The sequence below is a fragment of the Varanus komodoensis genome, unplaced genomic scaffold (assembly GCF_004798865.1).
Source record: "Varanus komodoensis strain SLA01 unplaced genomic scaffold, ASM479886v1 scaffold12, whole genome shotgun sequence".
Taxonomy (NCBI): Eukaryota; Metazoa; Chordata; class Lepidosauria; order Squamata; family Varanidae; genus Varanus; species Varanus komodoensis.
The window spans coordinates 13,307,571-13,327,028 of record NW_025335349.1 but is presented as its reverse complement, the minus strand read 5'-3'; the positions used below and the strand labels follow the sequence as shown (position 1 = coordinate 13,327,028).

At 42.5% G+C, this 19,458-nt stretch overlaps 1 protein-coding gene across 2 annotated transcripts in view; it reads right to left on the bottom strand.

The window, feature by feature from the left end:
- The window catches only part of ORC3 (origin recognition complex subunit 3), a 62,016-nt gene that overhangs the window by 7,522 nt on the left and 35,036 nt on the right, over positions 1-19,458 (bottom strand). Inside the window, exons 12-20 of one of the 2 annotated variants that reach the window (XM_044421702.1) lie at positions 16,978-17,094; positions 15,721-15,800; positions 13,371-13,504; positions 9,450-9,532; positions 8,498-8,595; positions 7,326-7,467; positions 4,482-4,598; positions 2,193-2,266; positions 1,152-1,279 (exon numbers count right to left, since the gene is read on the bottom strand). In XM_044421702.1, the coding sequence (XP_044277637.1) occupies positions 1,174-1,279; positions 2,193-2,266; positions 4,482-4,598; positions 7,326-7,467; positions 8,498-8,595; positions 9,450-9,532; positions 13,371-13,504; positions 15,721-15,800; positions 16,978-17,094 (951 nt within the window). In that variant the 3' untranslated portion in view covers positions 1,152-1,173. Of the gene's footprint in view, positions 1-1,044; positions 1,280-2,192; positions 2,267-4,481; positions 4,599-7,325; positions 7,468-8,497; positions 8,596-9,449; positions 9,533-13,370; positions 13,505-15,720; positions 15,801-16,977; positions 17,095-19,458 lie in introns of those variants that run through there. The other variant, XM_044421701.1, reaches the window with a different exon arrangement.

The following is a 19,458-nucleotide window of genomic DNA, read 5'->3' as shown; positions in this document are numbered from 1 at the left end:
TTTTAAGTCATATATTGTGATAAAAAGTTATGCAAACAATGGCTGATTTGTACCTTTATGAACTTTTATTCCTAAATTTAGCTTCAAGGTATTTAATCTCCCTAAGTACAAAAGGTTTTTAAAATCCCATCAGCTTGAATGTGCCCTGCCAAGGCAAAGATGAAAGCAAGAGAAATGGTCAAATTCTAGCTGAAGAAAACAAATATACTGTAGCCTAAATAATGAATATTCAATGTCAGAGGTTAAATATAGTCTAATAAAGTTTCAACCTCTTCCTGGCCCTTTAGATGTAGCTCAGCATTGATGTGCTGCTTACCAACAGTAGGCTATTCATGGAGCTATTCTCATTTTCTTGAATGAATAATAATGAACAACTTTAAATCTGTTCCTGCTTTTTAAATAAGCTGGTGTTTCTGGCTCACAATATATGTATAGTCAGGGCTACAGTTGGTTCACATTAAGACTATGCTTTTAATCCTTTCCCTAATCCTACTTTGCAATGGAACCACTAACAATAGCTAGGCAACATCTATAGGGAGCCCCACACCGCTCCCTGGAAATGAGCCATCCTGCAGTTTGCACTGTATGTAATCAATTCAATGTGCTTGGGTCAGAAAAAATTCTGTAGCCAGGCAATAGGCAGGCAGCACAGTGGGTTAAACTGCTGAGCCATTGAGCTTGTCAATCGAAAGGTTGGCTGTTCAAATTCATGCAAGGGCGTGAGCTCCCGTTGCTTTGTCTCAGCTCCTGCCAGTCTAGCAGTTCGAAAGCATGCAAATATGAGTAGATAGTAAGTGCCATTTCGGTGAGAAGGTAACAGCTTCTGTGTGCCTCTGCATTTAGTCATGCCAGCCACATGACCATGGAAACTATCTGCAAACAAATGCAGATAGCTGGCTTCCTCAGCTAAGAAAAGATAAGCACAACTCCCTAGAGTCAGACCCGTCTGGACTTCATGTCATGGGGAAACCTTTACCCAAAACATAAACACACCAATAGTATTAAACTAATGCTTTGCTTTTCTTAATTTAATACAAAGAAAAAATCATTTAATGTACTTTTATTACTATTAATGGCATAAGAATTTCTCTTGTAACGCAAGCCAAATGATAAGCCATTATTTCTATACAAATTCTTGTTTAAAGGATTACCTTCTTTTTCAACCAATGCATATTAACAACTGCCCCATGTCAGCCTTGCCACATGATCAGTCTTCTGTTTGGTAGGCTTTATGAATCCCAAGAGTTCTAGTTCTGAGACTGCTCTAACGAAACGAGCACTTGGGGAGTTGTCAGTCAAGGAAACAGCACGAGCCCTTGAAACAGAAACGCAACTATACCTTTTTTTAATAGGGAATAAATTCTGGGTAATTAATTGAAGTACAATGTAACACATTTTCTGATCTCACAGACACACCCTTGGAATGCCAATTCTTTCCCCCCTGCACACAGAGACTTGTAGAACGAAGATGTAAGCTAATTACATTTGGAAGCCACCTCTGCATTATGGCTCTCAAGAGCAGGACAAATACATCCTCTTTTACCCATGATAACTTGTTTGTTAAAGATCTAGTGGTTGAATCTATAATTCATAGTTTGCCCCTGATAGTGGAAGAGCCCAAGCAGAGGTCTACTTTGAATGCTCCTGCTGGTGAAAAATTATTTTTACCATTCCTACACTGTTCCTTCCAATGCTGTTTTCTGGGGAAACATAAAATCACATCCCCTTGCTCTGGCTGATAAGTCTTCCATGGGCAGCAGGAGACTTTCTATTCACAACAGTCTAGATCTAACCCAATGGAAGAGGGTAAGAAAACAAGATTGTTACCTAAAATCATGTACATACCAGATGAAAGCACAAAATCTTACCCTTAACTAAAGTTGGCTTTTGCATCCTCTGATGTTTGCCCCAAATTGCCCAGTACTACACTAAGTGTTACCACAAACTAAAATTAGCACAATGCAAAAATTAGCCTTAAGTTCTGTGAAAATTTGGTACATTTAGCAGTGTATATATAATGCATACAGAGACCTTCCCATTCTAAATAAAAATTCTACATGTTTTTACTGATACTAAATCAGCTTACTTTTATGTAATTAGGAGGATGCTGTGAAATGTTTGATACGACTGTTTTTGATCTATACAAAATTATATGTATCAAGTACATACTAAATTATGTTAGAAAAGGATACTGGGTAACATCATCCATCTGGTCCTTGACTGTAGAATTTGGATTTTCTGCTGCTGTTACAACAGTTGAAAAAGCCTAAGGAAAAATGCCATACTGAATATACATAGAAACATAGCAACAGAGCGAGTCAGAAAGGGTCCCCCGGGCCATCTAGTCTGACCTCCGGCACCAGCCGGCTCCGCTCATGACATGCCCACCATGTGCACGTCCAGCCTATCCTTGAACACCCGTACCGATGGGGCCTCAACGACCTCTCGTGGAAGCCCATTCCACACCCCCGGGGTCCTGACTGTCAGGAAGTGCTTCCTGGCATCCAAATGGAACCTTGGCTCCCTGAGCTTTGCTCCGTTGGAGCGTGTCCTGCCTTCCTCTTCAGGGGAGAACAGGTCTCTACCCATCTCCATGTGACATCCCCTCACATACCTGTATGTCGCCAACATATCAACATATCAATATACTGCATTGTGTAAATAATAAAATTCATAGAAAGGTCATGGTTAGTATTTCCAGTGCAGAGCTTACCGCTAGACAGCACATAAAAATATGAAGCAGTAAGGAAAAGACTCCTGCAAATTGAGGTACGGGTGGGGCTTTAAGGTTTGTTACGGCTTGCTGGTTAATGAAAACATCAATAGCTTTAGGGTAGGCTTCAAATCCAAACAAAACTCCTTAATCTTTATTCAAGTTCAGATATGCACCATAAGAGTCAACGCTAAAGCATGGGTAGTCATACTGGACAAACTGTGGCTTGGCTTAGTTGCCACATTCACTACCTGTGTCATGACAGGCTCTTCCCCTTCTGGAATCCTGTGGAGAGAAGGGCAGGTTTCTTGTCCTTTTACTAGACTTCTGCAAAAGATGCAAGCAATACCTTGCTGCTTCTGCCTCCAACAAAATCCCAACAGGAAGGGAAAAAAACTGCCTGTCCCTCCCCGTATAGCAGGGGTGGGTAACTTGTGGTTTCACAGATGTTTTAGCCTACAACTCCTTCATTCCCCACCACTGGCTATATTGTGTCAGGCTAATGGGAGTTGTACAGCAAAACAAGAGCAGCAGGTTGTCCTCTTCTTTGCAAAAAGCAATACCAGTGTGTCACTACCACCACTGCAAAGGCTGAAAGCATGGGTCCTCAAACTATGGCCCATGGGCCAGATCTGGCCCACCATGCGCATTTATCCGGCCCACCATAGAGGTGGTGCGGGTGGGGGGGGGCACACGCATGAGGCAGGGGCGGGCTTGCTCGCAAGGAGATTGTTTTGGACTTGCTCAGAGAAAATGATCTCTGCGCACGTACCCCCCACGCCCCAGCCCCTGCGCCCCACCTACACTGCCTTAGCGGCCCACGCCCATTACCGGCACCTTTCAACTGGCCCCCTGTTGAAAAAGTTTGAGGACCCCAGGCTGAAAGGAAGGAAATAGGAAATCAGTTCCCCTGTTTACAAATTATCTGGAAACAGAAGAGGTGGGTTTTTGTTTTCCTTTACTGATGCAACTTCGTAAGAGTAGGCAGCAACATGACACTAAAAGTCCAGCTGGAGTGACAAGTCATCTCATTTGGGATGAAAGGAGATGTGATTTTGTTCTCACGAGCTGGGTTTCTGAAGGAAGAACTAGCCATGTTTTGCTAAAGCTTATAGCAAAAAATTGACCAAGAGGAGTTTCTTTCCTCCCTGGCTCTCAGGTTTTTGCAAGAAGGAACTATGAAGGATGGCTAGACCTGAAGAACTTCAATTGGGAGCAAAGTCACATCTCCATTCAGACACAGAGAGGAAAGGAAAGGGGGACTCTGTCTTGTAAGTTGGGAAGCACTGGTCATGCCTTACTGCTCCTTCCTGAAAGAATCAGAGGAAGGGAAAGAAATGCTTTCTTCCTGTTTTCTTTCCAGAAAGTGTACTGAGATATGGCTGGAGTTTTCAGAAGGATTAAAGCAAAGGAAATAGACCAGCCCTGCTTTCCCTCCATAGTGAACAAAGGGGATATGGCTTCCTTCTCAACAGTTTTTGCAGAAAGAAGCAGTGACAGTTTAATACTATCATGGCTTTTGACAGATGCACAGTAGTGCTCATCATCTGATGAAGGAGCCTTTGCTACTGACACATGATTTTACTAGCTCTGAGAAGGTCATATTGACTAAATTGCTGAACACCTGAAAGAACCAAGAGGACACTGCAGTGTTGCACAACACACATTTAGATGTCAGAACCAACAAGGCTTAACAAAAAAGAGCACAGACAGGTAAGTATTTGGTAAAGCATAGAAACAGTTGTCAAATGGATTCATGTTCACATACCTCTAGCCAGTCGACAAGGTTAATTAACCTGCCACACTCCAGATGCAACTTGTATGCTATACAAATATCAGGAGCTGTATTGGAAATGGATCCAGCGTCACTTTTCAGGGACTCATTCTGAAAACAGATTTCATATTAACAAGAAAACAATTATCCATGTGTGTTAATTTATATACGACTGATTCCATCAGTCTAGCTTTCCTCCCACCTCTGATTTAACTGATAGCACTTTCCAGTCTCTTGATATCACAGGCATGTTGTTATGTGCAGCACCTCAACTCCGACTCCTGTAAACATCACAGTCATAATACAACCAATTTCAGAAATTATACCTTTAGTGATTTTTTTTGGTGATGGGGGGAATAAAAGCAGATTTCCTACCATGCTTTTATACCAGCCTGGCAGTAACATGAAGAAATATGCAATCAACCCTGTTCATGGTTTCCTCAAGACAATTCTGCATGTTGCCAGTGGCCAGCAAAGCTCTCTTTCAAGGGAGCTGCGGCATGCACAACAGCAACCCTTACCCATTATTGGGACAGTGCCTCATATGTTGGACCAATTCCCTTTCATCCCTACCCTACACTGGGACTGGTAGTCAAACTGGGAAAATGACTACCATGAGAAGCACAAGGGCTCAGATGTTCACAGCCAAGTTCCAGAAGGAGCTGCATGATGTAAAGTTCCAGGCACGTCCTGTTCCCTGTTGTTCATCCAGGTGACAAAGAAGGAGTTCTCTGGGCTGGCGCCTGAGCACTTTCCCCCCTCACTCACCAGTGCAACTAAGTTGCCTGTGACATGCGCAGCCCCAGGCCTCAAACCCCCTTTCACAGACAATGAAATCAGCCATGAATGGAGTCTTGAGGTGTATCTTGACAATCAAGAGAAAAGGATTTTGAACACCCAGGAGAGCCAAGAGAAAAGGATTTTGAATGACAAGACTTCTATCTTTGTGCACTAATGAAGGTGTAGACAATGGAACTGGATGAAAGTCTTGATTTTGGTAAAGTATTCCATTTACAGAGCTGGCACCGTGGGAAACTTCGATTCCTATTGTGGTGCTTCTTTCTGCATTAATACAATAATCCAATGCAAACTGAGAAAATACAAGAGAAATACTTCTGAGGCGTGTTCATATAACACTGCCCAATTACTTGCATGGTAAACTTCCTTCTGTGATTTATTTTTTCATGTAAACTGAGAACTCTAGTTTATCTTTCCTCTGGCAACAAGTCAACAACAACCATGTGACCAGTGTCCATGAGGCTGCTGCTCATGAACTTGGGCTTCATGAGCTTGTAACCCCGGCCATTGTGTTCCTTATTCATTTTTGGCTGTAAGACTTTCTAAAATCGCTTTCGAACATTGATTTCTTACTTGTTAACGTCCCATAATGGAGTGTGCTCTTTGGTCTGGACAACATCATTTCTTTCCAGTAAGCCAAGGATTTCAATGTCTTTGCTTTAACTATCACTTACTGACATTATCCTACTCCACCAGAAATGTTAGTGACTATGAATCCAAAAACAAAGTGGGAGTTGGGGGCAAGGTATTTTTCTGCATGATTAGCTCTTCAGGGGGACGTGCCTGCTGATTCAGGAGGGTGAAGTCAAAGAAAACATGCTCCCTAACTCATGCTACTGCAGCCACACATGTGAGAGAATGGGTAAGCTCACAACATTTTTCAAGGACTGATACATTTTCAGTACTTATCTGTAAGGCTGCCATTGCTAATGGATGGATCAGATCTTCTAAGGAAACCTATATCGTTAGTCATACACTGGTTCTTTTGCCACCTGCATCTCTTTATAGACAGATATTTATCATGAGAACTTTTATCCTAGTTTATAATTCATGAAGGAACAGACTGTACTGAACTTATACTATGAAAAATTATTTCTTCCAAAATAGAATTAAATACTACTAGTATACTGGAACAACTAAGAGATTGCTACTGATGTCCATAACATTTGTGCAAAGCACATAAGAAATTTATCAAATATGCCAAGCCTAGGACTTGGCTTTTTATCAACTATATTGGAAACTAAGCTGGCTCTTCTAATCGAAGTTCTTATTCTGTTTAAAATCAGATAAATGTGTAGATCAGACAGACACACACTTTAAATTAGTTTTCAAACCTGGTTCTTGATCATTCATGTTCTGCTAATTGAGTCAACACAGTGAGTAGAATTAAGTTGCTTGCAATAATAACATTTTGTTTTACAATGCTATCCTTCTGCTTAGGCCACATAGTGATCATTGTATTTAGCAATTCAAGTGCCTTACCAAACGATCTGTTACAAGAGAATTTCAGCAAGTACCAATAATAAGGGTGGACATATTGGCACATAATTTAAGCACCTCATATAGCTTTACTGCTGTCAATGTCTCAGGAGACAAGAGTACTCTTTCTACTGACAAATTAGGCAGGAGAACTTTTAAAAAATGAGGATTTGTATAAATTGGGCAGTGATCATCGGCCTGGATTACTCTATTCATAAAGTCACACAAGCATGTTACTGACACAATCAGTATGCTTAAGAACAGTCTTCTGGTGATATTTGGATGATCCAAAAACCACCACCCCATCATTTTCCCATGGCTACATATGAAACATACCATATTTATAGCTGTCCTGCACCAAGACAGCGACGAATATCATGTGTTTCTTATGGAATTTGTGAGAATCTCATAGCAGCACTTCAAGCCATGAGATGCTGCATGGCCCATCCTGTTGAACCCAATGAGCAAAGCCAGTCAAGGATAGTTCTGAACACAGTAAGTTCCAGAGGGCACTTATGCAGGTAGACCATCAGGAAAGCTGCCTAGCTCTTGATTGCTTACCTTCAGATAGAAATAGGGGTTATTGAGAGCAGTGTGAAGAGCAACCCGTGGGGCAGCATTCAAATGCTCCCGGAGTGTATTTGCTGCACTGAAATACATCACCTCGTGCAATGTCTGCATCTCTGCAGGAGCAAGGAAATTTCTGAAAAAGCACCATGGAATAAAGGGTGGGAGAGATTGATATTTACTTGGGGTAATCTTAACTTCTGCTTATAAGCTTAAACAGGAAATCTGTACATTTCACACGGTGCTCTGCTATCATCTGACATGGTTAGAAACTAAATAGTGTTTTTTAAGCCAGCTCTTCCCCCTTTTTCAGGAGACTGAAACAAACTCCATAAATTCCAGTGGCAACCTCATCTTATGAAAATGGTCAACAGTCAGAAGACAGAAAAAACACCCAGCTGAGCTAACAATGCTTGTCAAATCCACCTGTTTTTCAGATTTTTTTTTTCAAAATGTGCTCCCGTCAGCTTTTCCCTTTCTACATGTTTGGAAAAAATCATTAAATATATCTCATTTCTTTTTTTTTTTAATATGACTTTGTTCCAGTATCAGCATCTGCATTTCCCCCCCCAAACCCTAGGAAAGTAAATCTCCTACCTTGCACCATTGCTACATTCTCTACTTATTTTGTCCTGTCTTTTCAATCTTCCCTTCTGTGAAAACTGCATAATGCATCTGCTTGAATAATGTGCTTCTTAAAGCTCTATTTCTATCCTAGTGGATCCTTCATGAACCAGAGCCAAAGCCAAAAAGGGGGTTGTGGGGGGGGGGATCAATCAAATGAAATCCTGACCTCTGCTCAAGTAAAGAGGGTCTCTCTCTTTTTCCTGTATCACAAACCAGCCCAGCAACTCTGGTAGGAGGAAGGGACAGGAAAGTCTATTTCTGCTAGCTGAGTTGTACATGCCCAAATATGGATTCAACACATAATTTTCAACTGGTTGTCTCAATTTAATACTTCCAGTATTTGTATTTCCACCAATTATGATTCATCACATTCCAAATGAGTCTGTCTGCTGTTGAACTGACATAAATTTACTATACAAAACTGTGCAACAGTGTTAAAAAAATGTTAAAAATAGTGCCGACCATTGTGGCCTGTAGTGGGAAAAGCAAAACATAAATGTAATAAATAAAGAAACAAATAAAAAGAAAACAATGCTTACTTCACAAGGCTATCTATAAAGTCAACAACTTCAAAACGAAGCATTTCAAATTGTGTTAGTTTCTTAAGCCTTCTTGAGTCTTTCATCTCCAGCAGAGTCTAAAGCGAAGCAAAGCAGAATAGAACAAAAAGAGACTTATAAATAACTATGTGTGATAAATCACTTGGCAATGCTCATCAGATTCTTGGATTTTGTTTTATGAAGCTCCACACACACACTTCATATGGCAATTATCAATAGTAACTCATAAAGTAGGTTAGCTGTGATGAATAAACAGTATTGTTCTCTTTAACTGGCACAATTGTTCTTTTGCAACAATCAACAATAGTGCTAACGGAAAGATACTTTTAAAGCAGGCCATGGTCAACTGAGACTCCTGACATTCATGACTGTTTGACTGCCATGAAATACATGAAATTCCCCACTATTGTATCCTCACAATAAGCCTGTGAGGTAGGGTTGGGTAGTGACTGGTCCAAGGTTGTCAAAGGCAGAGGTATGAAGAAGGGAGCCACAATGTGTCTCACCTGTATCACTCTAGAGAATTTACTTAACCTGAGCACTGTGGCTAGTTTAACAATTAGAAAGAACATGAATTTTAATCAGGCCTTGCAGCGTTTTGCATGGGGGTGGGAGGGGGGAGGAAAAAACTTGTGTCAAGAAAAAGTCAGACTTTGCTCTCAGAAAAAATCAGATAATTATCTTCAACATGATGTAATGCAGAATATTCTGTCAGGAACAGGCATGGCAAAGAACAAACAAGGAAGAGAAAACAGCCTTCGTGTCCCTTTCCCACACTGGGCCACCTCTAAGCAGTGTTCCTGCTTGGTCTCCTGGGCTGTTTTTTAAACATTTATTCCAGTGCTGTTTATTATATAGGCTCTGGAATTTGGCAAGTCAATTGATTAAAAATATTTGCACAAGTCAACAGCCCACTCTGAAGTACTCTGACCTTCTGAAGATGATAGAGGTCTGTCTTCTTTTGAAGTTCTTTCAGTGAGGATATGGACTTCTCGTGATCATCACTGGCTTCAGCTGCCGGAATAAGAAGAAGGGTCAGAATCAGTCACAAAAACCTGTGTTTGGAGCAAGCTGCCCACAGAGGGAAAGAGAACACATATGCAGAATCTGGAAGGCAGATTACATTGGGCAGGATCATAGAGTTTGACTGCCACTGGAGGGTGGAGACAGGCTGTGGTTTTGTCCGATTTCCGCTGCTCTCCACAGCCCATAGTACCTCCTTCCCATGCTGTTCTGAGGCTGGGCAACTGAAATGCAGCCATTCCAGCCACGGAGAGGCAAGTCAGGGTCTCAGCCAATAAGACTTTCAAGGCCTTCCGTCCCTCCCTCAGGTATATCAGCTTCCTGCATTCAAACAGGACCAGATTAAGGACTTGCTCAGAGGAGGAGAAAAATTAAAGTTAAAATGCAGAAAACCGTAAAATCCCTCTGCATTATTTAATCCCATATTAAGTCTTACTGGGCACAGTGTCTGAACTAAAAAGACTTCCACAGAGCTTTCATTTATTGTTTTTAAAAACACAGACACTTCTGGTTCATTGTCCTTCCTCCTCCACTGCCCATATGCAAAATATTCAGATAAAAAAGAGGCTTATTTCATATTGCCTCAAGCCAGTAGAGATTTACTGACTTAAAAGTACACAAAAATAAACGAGAGCTCAGCTACAGCTTCTTGATCCATTTTTGCTGATTTCTACCTCTTCCCGCTGATGGCATGAATAATATGGTTCTCCTCAAATTCTTCGTATATCCTCATATTTGTAATTCTATTTCTATAACTCTAAACCTTCAAGATGATGGTACAACATTAAGTTCTTTAATATATTTAAAACGTGTGTTTGCTGCTTGCCTATTTCATTCTAAGAACTTAGATTTCTTACAACTCAAAATAGTCCTGTCCTCACATTTGCACATCATTCTTTGATGAACTGCACGGAGAAAAAAACCACTGGGGAGGTACAAATCCACTTCCTGGGACGGTTTTTCACCCAGTCAGGCTTATGTCACCACTGAGCTGGCTGAATGTGAACTGGGAAAGGGTTTGTAAAGGTAGAACTGGCAGGCAAGGGAAGGCGTTCTGCTGCCCTTCTGAACAGCCAATTCCCACACACACCACAATATAATAAGGCAGATGTTAGTTTGTGAGCAGCACACTGGCTGTGTAAGGCGTAATTAACACCTCCCATAATTCTCTTAGATAGGCCAAAAAGTGTCTCATGCAACCAGAACAACATTGCTTCAATTCACTTTTTAATCTTGTGTTCATAGTTCAATCTTGGACACAGTTCACTTTCATGTTGAACTAACCAGACTTAGCAAAAAAGTAAACAAAAAAAGATATTAACAAATTGAGCCGGAGACCCTTGTATAACTTTCGAAACACCAAGTAAAAAAACACAGCAACTAAAACCACAAAGAATGCTTTGAAGAATGTAGGGAGTGAATTCTGCAGACTGCTAAATAACTCAGTTGTTGATATACATAAACTTGTGACACACATTTAAAAAATAATCTTGGGCAAAACAGTCAAACTGTGCATACTCTGCATTCAGCTATCTACAGTAACTGCATTAATAGATTGCTTAATTGGATATACAGTGGTACCTTGGCTCACGAACTTAATCCATTCCAAGACTCTGGTCGTGACCCATATTGGTCGTGAGCCAAATCAAATTTCCCCATAAGGGTCAATGTAAATAAGGTTAATCCGTTCTGCACCTATTTTTTTAACTCACAAAAATTTGAAGCAAAGTGACACAGGTGCTACCAGTTAGGGGTGAGGAAGGAAAAAAACAGTTACCATAGTAGCCCCAGCATTCCAGCCCACCATTTCTTTCCTCCAGCTTCCTAGGTAATGTTGGGATGAGAAAGGTTCCATGCAACGTTTTTCCCCTACTAAACAGCTGGGTGGTGGAAGAAAGGCTGTTTAGACCAGCACCAGCACCGCCTGCCCGTGGCTGGGGTGTACATCTACTATTACAGAAGTGGGTTTTCTCCCCTCAAGTTTAAGAAGGAAAAAAGGTGTCCTGCCCTTGTCAGTACCCTCTGGTAGGCAGCGACGGGCGGGGCTGGGATGGCAGAACTCACACAGGGCAGGCAGCACTTCTCCTCTCACGTTCCTTTACCAACCAGTGCCCGGAAGAGGATGCCCTTCTTCAGTTTTCTTTTAAAAACACAGTGGCGGAGGAGCAGGCGTGCCTGTTGCTTGGCTGAGTGGGGTGTGCAAGTGCCATCATGACAGTGAGGTTCTGAAAAAAGAACGAAGGGAAGGCACTCCCTCCCCAGCATTGCCTGGCAAAGGAGAGCAGCCAGGATGTTGTGGAATGGGGAGAAATTTGGGCTGTGTATATGTGTGTGCAAGCTGGTTGGCTAAGGCAGGGGGAGCAAAGCTGGAGGGGATGGGTCTGTGCTATTCAAGCACCCCTGCTGGAAAGTCCTGTGCTCAGGACTCCCTCAAACCTTAGCAGTGCCCTTGTGCTCAGTAACAGGTAGAAGCTGTATATTTTATTATTTTGCAAGGGTTAAAAGCACTTTTGAGATTGCCTGCACTACATGACTTCATTTATCCAGGAGGAAACAGTAGTGTTGACCCTGAAGAACACACACAGGCACCACTAAAGTTTCAGTCACATAATCTGGGAAGGATGCCAAGGTCCCAAAAAGGTTACCCCAGGAAGGCTAAGCTGCTTTTGTCTTTAGACTTGTCTTAGCCTTTTTCATTCTGGAGGTTTCAATGTATTAATTTATAGCATCATTTGTAGCACTTTTCTCCATTAGGTAAAAAAAATGCAGCCATTTTAAGAGGGCTGCCAGTGTGCGTGGCAGATCAGCAAAAACCTTTATAAATGAGTATAGGGCAGAAACTACATTAGTGGAGTCTCTGGACAGACTCACTGCTTTGTAAATATAGAAGCAATTATGGAGTAGATGGTAAGATATGGAGCCAGCACAAGCCTGAAAATGAATACTAGCCATGCTGAAGCTGTGAAAAGTAGAATCTGACTGGAATAACATATGGCAGATGACGGTCTGCTTTATCCTCACTAGCAGCGCTATTTACAAGCAGTAGATCATCAAAGCCTCTCTGTGGGGAGACAGTGTGTAGGGCAGTCACTTTTCTAGGCTACACCTATGAAGAAGTGACAGCAGCAGAAGCTGCCACGTTGCTACACCTGCATGCTTGCCACCCAAGATCCATCTCCTTGGTTTCAAACCCTCCACAACCAACCATTTATTTACACATCTGTGCTAGCTCCGACGCAGAAATAATTCACCTAACACTGAATGGGCCTGCTGATAACCTTTTGCAGAAGCCTGGTAAACGGAGAGGATTGTATCCAACCGTGCCCTTCCACTAGCAGAGAACTCTGATTCAGAGGAGAAACAGAAAGGGAGGCGGTTTTCAGAAAAGCTCCTTTTCTTTTGTAGCTCCCCACCTCACCTCCCCCACTGTTCAAAGGGTGCCCCCAGTGCCCCTCTACAGCTGACCAGGGAGAATGCATTAGGGGGCTGCAGAGGGAATGGGATATCAGCAAAAATACCTTTACTCCCCACCTTTCCGTCATGGAAGCCTCCTCTGGATCAAAGAGGCTCTTGTCAGCAAAGAAGTTGCAAATGGATTCACTGCAATCTTATCATCTCCCACCCCTCTATACATTATATCATCTGAGAAACCTTATGCATCCAGTGGTGAGGAAAAGTCCAAGAATCCTCCTCTCTGCCAATTTCTCCTCAAAAAGCCATTTCTTACAAGAGTGAGCTATATATCAAGTATAGCTGCCAAGCTGAAGATTTCTTCTGTGTGAATCATGAAATTTAAATTTCTAACACAAATGGATAGGTTAGTAAATACCTTCAGGATTTCTAAGTCGGCCCAAGTACTCCTTCAGTTTCTCTGAAGTGTTTCCAAGATGTTTTTCAGGACAGGATGCAAGAATTGCCACACATTTTTCAAGAACGTCTACCAAGTCATTCTTGGCCAACATTCTGAAAGAAAACAGTCCAAAAGCATTACAGATACAGAATAAAAAAACTGCTGAAATGCTTAGTGGGGTATGTTGTATACTATATATTTGGCTACCCTTTTGCAAAGGGAGAAAAATATTCAGTGAAATAATTTTCAAACTATCTGGGTTTTTTCCTTGTCACCTAAGACTATTGATTATGGGGGTGGGAGAGCCTGCAATCCTATACAGCCTTATCTGGGAAGAAGTGCCATTGAATTCAATAGGACTGCTATATACTTGAAAACTAGGCATGTCACATTGCACAATACAAAATGAGTATGATTTAATTGGTTTTTCTCATTGATTTTTTTCCCTACATACATAGTTTAAGGGAAAAGAGTGCCTGAAAGGACAAGAGGACTTGGATGCAGTGGAAATTATTTTGTCTTCTTCTTCTGAGTATTTGGCATAGTTGTTTCATCCTTGGGCTTGGGCAGGACTTTGTCTAGGGGCTTGTAGAACAATGTTGTCTTCTGAATGTTATGCCCACATAGATGATTTTGGTACCCATGACCCAGTTGCACAAACAAATATTCCTCCGTGTCACAGTGCTGGACATTGTACCTCTTGCTCCAAGTTTGAGAGGGTCAAGGGAAGAATCTGTCAGGAAGGCCGTGCCTGTGACAACTTCCCACATGAATTCCTGGGTGTCCTTCCCCAAGTTGTTGGCTTTTGTGTCGATTCTGTGTGCCACTATGGTGGAGATGGTTGCTGCTTGGACAGCACTGGCCCATCTATTATGCTGAACTGCTAGGTGCTCATCATGCAGCATGGACAGGAAAGGGTCTAGAGGTGAGGGTTGCCACTGGATTGTTCACCTTCAGTATGGCCAGCTCCTATGTGACATCCTCCTACAGGTGGCAGAACCTGTTGCAGTAGCAATGGCTTGGTCTTGGTCTTGGCTTGGCTGCCCTTATTCGTTCCTTGTACATGATCTCATAAAAGTTCACCAATGTGTGATGGGTGTGGGGTGAGCAGCTTGAAATCCGCTTCCACTCTCCTTGCTTAGGTTAGCCAAAGTCAGGAGCTTCCTGCTGCTCATGGTCCATCAGCTTGATAATGTTAAGGGTGTTGGCAATCAGTTATGGGAAGGTCTCAGGCAGAGAAGATGTTACTGGGCTTCTCTGTCCTTGTGCCTATTCCTATTGTCGAGCTTCCCATCCTTGGAGTGCAAAGGTTTTGAAGATCTGGAGGAGGAGAACCTGAAGGTGAAGGAGTCAGAGGAGGAGGAGGAAGGTGGAGAATGTACCTTGTACCCCCATTGCTCATTCAGCCTTTTTCATTTTGGAGCTTCCTCTTGGCTGGATCTTGAGGGCTTTCTCTGGAGTGTGTCCCTGCAGCCATCTGGCAAGCCCCCTCTCTACTGTCTCTCACAGGGGAATGAGAGCAACTAGGTGTATGGCTGCATCATGGCCTGCAGTGGGATTTGCTGTGGCAGTGCTCCCTGTGGATGTATAACTGCAGTCATAACCACTCGTCACAAAATCTCCCTCATGAACTGCTTCTGCAGGAGCCAACACAAGGGATGTCCCTCTGCCTGGGAGAGCCCTCTTTGCCACGAGACCAATGAGAGTCATTATGGCTCCTGGTAGGAGTCCTGGTGCTCATCCAGTCGATTGCCTCTTCCAATAATTTGAGCAGAGCCCCCTTTGAGCCTCTAAAAAGGTTGCATGACTCAGGAAAGATGGGGAAGACCTTCCTTCTGGGCTGTGCCTACTCAAGCTCAGCACTGAAGCAGGCAGGCTCAATTGCCTGGGGCTGTTCCTGTGCCCTAGGTAGGGGGTCTGCAGGGCTAGGGGCACCTAGCAGGCAAGAGGATGGTCCCACTTGGAATCCATGGATTGACTCTTTTGGTTGGCCTTCCCACTGGCTGGGAGCCTGCATTCTCTCTGCCCTGCCTCTCCACTGGCATGTGAGGGTGGGAGGGGACACAGATCTTACCCAGTCTGGGACTTTGTATCCCAGCATCCGTCACAACAGAACTGATTCAGCAAACTAGAAAACTGAGAGAGATGGAGGGGAAGAATAAGCCATAGCAGCCCTGACTGTCTGTTGGGTACATCTAAGGGTGGCTTAGCATTTTGTGTGAAATGTGGCCAATTACAAAAAAGGCTCCCCATTTGCTAGCAATTCTTGAACAGTAGAGGAAGGCATCTTGCATATCTAAAACAGAAAGAGAAAATTAAAGGAGTTTACCTCACTAGCTGCATGGCTGACTCATATTCCTCTGTTTCCCACACTTTTTTCTCCAAACATGCACAATACAGCTCTCTGATCTGCAAAAGGGAAAAGAACATTTAACAAACATGAACTGACTAAAATATACACTCTTAGTTTACAACAAAAAGTGCTAAATTGCTGCAGAACAATTGCTCCATGGGCCTGTGTGCATATCCCAATAATTAACCTGAAGTCTCTGCAATATGGGATGGCTGCCATTCTGTGTATACACACTGCAGTGAGCATGCATGGGCTGAAGCCTGCATAGTTGAAATGGTGGCTGACGCATGTTTCAGAGCCATGGGAATTAAATAACTCATGATGGCTCCATATGATAGTGAACCAGGTCAATGTGTCTCTGTATGTTGTGGATGGAAGTGTAGACTGATCCTGAAAGAGGAAGAGAATTGTGAGTTCACAGAAGTTGCTTTGTGTGTTACTTTACTTTTCTGGCAGGGAATCAAGGCTGCTCATGAAGTTTACCTCCTTTTCATGTTATCCTCACAACAACCCACCAAGGTAGGTTAGGCCAAGAATAAGTGATTGGCCCAAAGTCACTCAGTGAGCTTCATGGCTGAGTAGGGCTAGATGCAGCTCTCCTGAGTCCCTGCCCAACATTCCAGCTACTCCACCACACTGGTTCGGTCCCTATTTGTGCCACATATTCATCTTCTATAAGTCAGTTCTCTTTTAGCTTTAACAGTTTTCCTCTGTGAAATGGATTTCTGAGGCTCAGACCCACCTTCAGGTTTTTAGAAAATGACTTGCCTTCTAGTTTCAAGTTGCTTGCCTTTTACCCTTCAGTAAAAAACTGTATTTTGTGACTGGTCATCCCTTATGGCAACAATTTTGTGAATGCCTCCCTGCCCCATCATGGCAGCTAAATTATGACAATGCCCATGACCTTTCACAAAATCCCCTATGAGTCTGGTATCCTGAAAAGCTGGAGATCCTTCCCTTAGGAAATGTAGCTTTTATTATCCGTACCCCATTAACTGCATTGCAAATTCCCTTGTTCACTGTGAGGAGACAGCTGGAGCAATTAGATGGCTCCGAATCTTTATTTCGAAGTCAACGTACCTATTAAAATGGACATATATAAATACATGATTTATAGAATCTATTGGGTAGTATTAATGGAGGGGGGACTTAATTGTGTCTGTCTGTTGCAGACAGAGTGAAGCAACAGCACTGAAAGAATTCAAGATGTCAGCACTTAACATATGTACATACTTGTTTGCCTAATGGATACTTTGGAAGAGAGGATGTGACAGCATGAAGACATTTGAGAACTGGGTAAAAATTTTCATGGTAAGTATGCAAATCTTGCAGCAATGCCTGTGCTGTTTCCTGAAATAATAAAAGAGAAAACCTATATTGATATATTATTCATTGTATCAGTCAAGAGAGAGTCACAGAGTATCTGTAGAGTACAATTACAATGCAACTGCATAAATGCCTACTCAGATTTAAATCCCACTGAGTTCAACTGGATTTCTGCCCTTGCAGCCTTCAGAGTCATGCTGGAATGCCAATAATCTCTTTAAAAAATCTTGAAAATGCACCAATAGTGTCAAAAGATAAAATAAATTCCAAAGACATTAGGAATTCCAATCTAAGTATCAGACAGTAATTAGGATCCTCAGATATTAGTGAAACCAATACATTTTTCCTTGGAAACATTCCAAATTTTGGATTTTAGTGCTATCCATGGAAGCATCATTTTAATGAACTGGAGTTTTGTTAATCATAGCTAAGTTGCACTGAAGTGTGCTTTGTGAATTATTAAACTAACAGCATTTTGCTTTACTTAATTGTTCTGCAAGAACTATCAAGTCTCGTATCTAATGTAGATGCTCACTTGGATAAAACGCCTCTTACTAGATGTGGGTATTCCCCACCGTTGCTGCAGTCCCCCATATCACTCAGAAGCAGCTTCTGGTGTGTGCATGTGCATGCACAAGGAACTGCACTGGCATGGGAGAGGCAGAGAAATGCTACCATGTGACCAGACCTCTATTAGTATTCGCCTGGATTTAAGTTCCATGGCTTATATCCATGCAACTCTTTCCATTCCCTGAAAGTCTCACCTAAAAGGTAGGGGGTTAAATGAAGTGCCACGCCACCACCCAGGGTGTGCATGGATGCTCCTTCTGCTTGCACACAGGGATCCAGTCTCTGATTAAAGGAACAACAAAAGGAATGGAAGCTGTTTTTAAGGGGGGAAAATACTGGGCACTTTCTATTTTATATCTAACTTACCCTTGCTGGTGTGCTGAACTACTAAAGTTTGGTCCAGTGCTATCCTTCGGTCAATAAAGAACCACTATATTCTATATTTAATCATAGAATGAGCCTAGCACTTTCAGCCTATTGGAAAGAATCTTAACATCAGAATTTTAGCAAGCAAAATCGGGTCTCAAAGAGATGCTCTTTCCTTAACATTCCAAAGTGTGGGCCCTGGAATGTTGGGAGCAGAGGCTGGAAGAGGTTGGGAAAAGCTGATAGCAGAATAAGCAGAAGGGCCAAATTAACTAGGTTCTCACTGAGGTAGAGATATCTAAAATAGAGGCTTGCAATGGGCAGGTTTGCAATAGGTCACAGTGGCTTGGTGGTTTTGAGAACGACCCAGAGTGCATTCAACAGACAACTGGGCTCAGCATGGGTTGTTCACTCCCCTCCGCTGTGGTCCTCCAGCCAGTATCCCAGGAAACACCATGGAAGGATGGGCTTGTCTTCCTCTCTTGAATGTGATTTGCAATTTGCAAGCCCCTTTTCCTTGGCTTTATTACAGCTTTTTATTATTAAACTTTTTTGAAAATTGCCTTTTGTGATCTTCTATTTGACAGCCAATAACAACTCTTCCTAAGTGTCCAGGCAGCAGTCTGGAGGGGCTGTCATTGGCTAACAAGCCCATTTTTAAAATAAAATGTATGTGCCCCAAATGTTGGCTTTTTTATTTTTTGGTATTTCTTTGCATTATGCAAGTCAGAAGAGGTGCACACTTCCCCTTTGTAATATCCTGGGTAGTACCTACTGCCAAAGCACAGCAGATGCCAACCTTGAACACTGCCTCAGAGAATGTTGAGACAGCATTTTTGCCCTCCTTTTCTGCCAAGGGAAGCCAAAGGTGCAAGTGATCTTAGCTCACTAAAATGTGGAAGTAAGATTTACGCCCCCTGCATGGTGATAACCTCCCGGACATCCCCCCTTTATAGTCCTTGAAATTCATTTTGCACTTTTTCCTGACACTAGCTCCTCAGGAAAGTGCAAAAGTGCATCCCACTCCTTTCTCTGTCCATTTGAGGGGAGATTTGGAAGGGGAATGGGATGCTTTTTGCGAGGGACATAAACAGCAATATGAAGTCCAACTATAAGAAAGAAAACCCATGACAGTCCTGCCAGGACGAGTGGAATGGGCAAGATTACCAGGAGTGGCAAGGCTGTGCAGCTGTTGCTGCAGTTTTTACTTCTCTCGATTTGTGATTTGCTAGCCACTGGATTTGATCCAAGGGTGAGAATAGTTGTCTATTCTGGTTTGGGGCACTATGGCAGCCCATTGATAACCCAACCCAACCCAACCCAACCCCAAAACAGTCCATGGGTTTTCAGACTGGTTCATCTGAAAAGGAAATATCCAAAATCAGCATGAGTAAAGTGGGCTGAGTGACAACAGGACAGCCAGCTATGGCCACTTACTCTCAAGGACTTTCA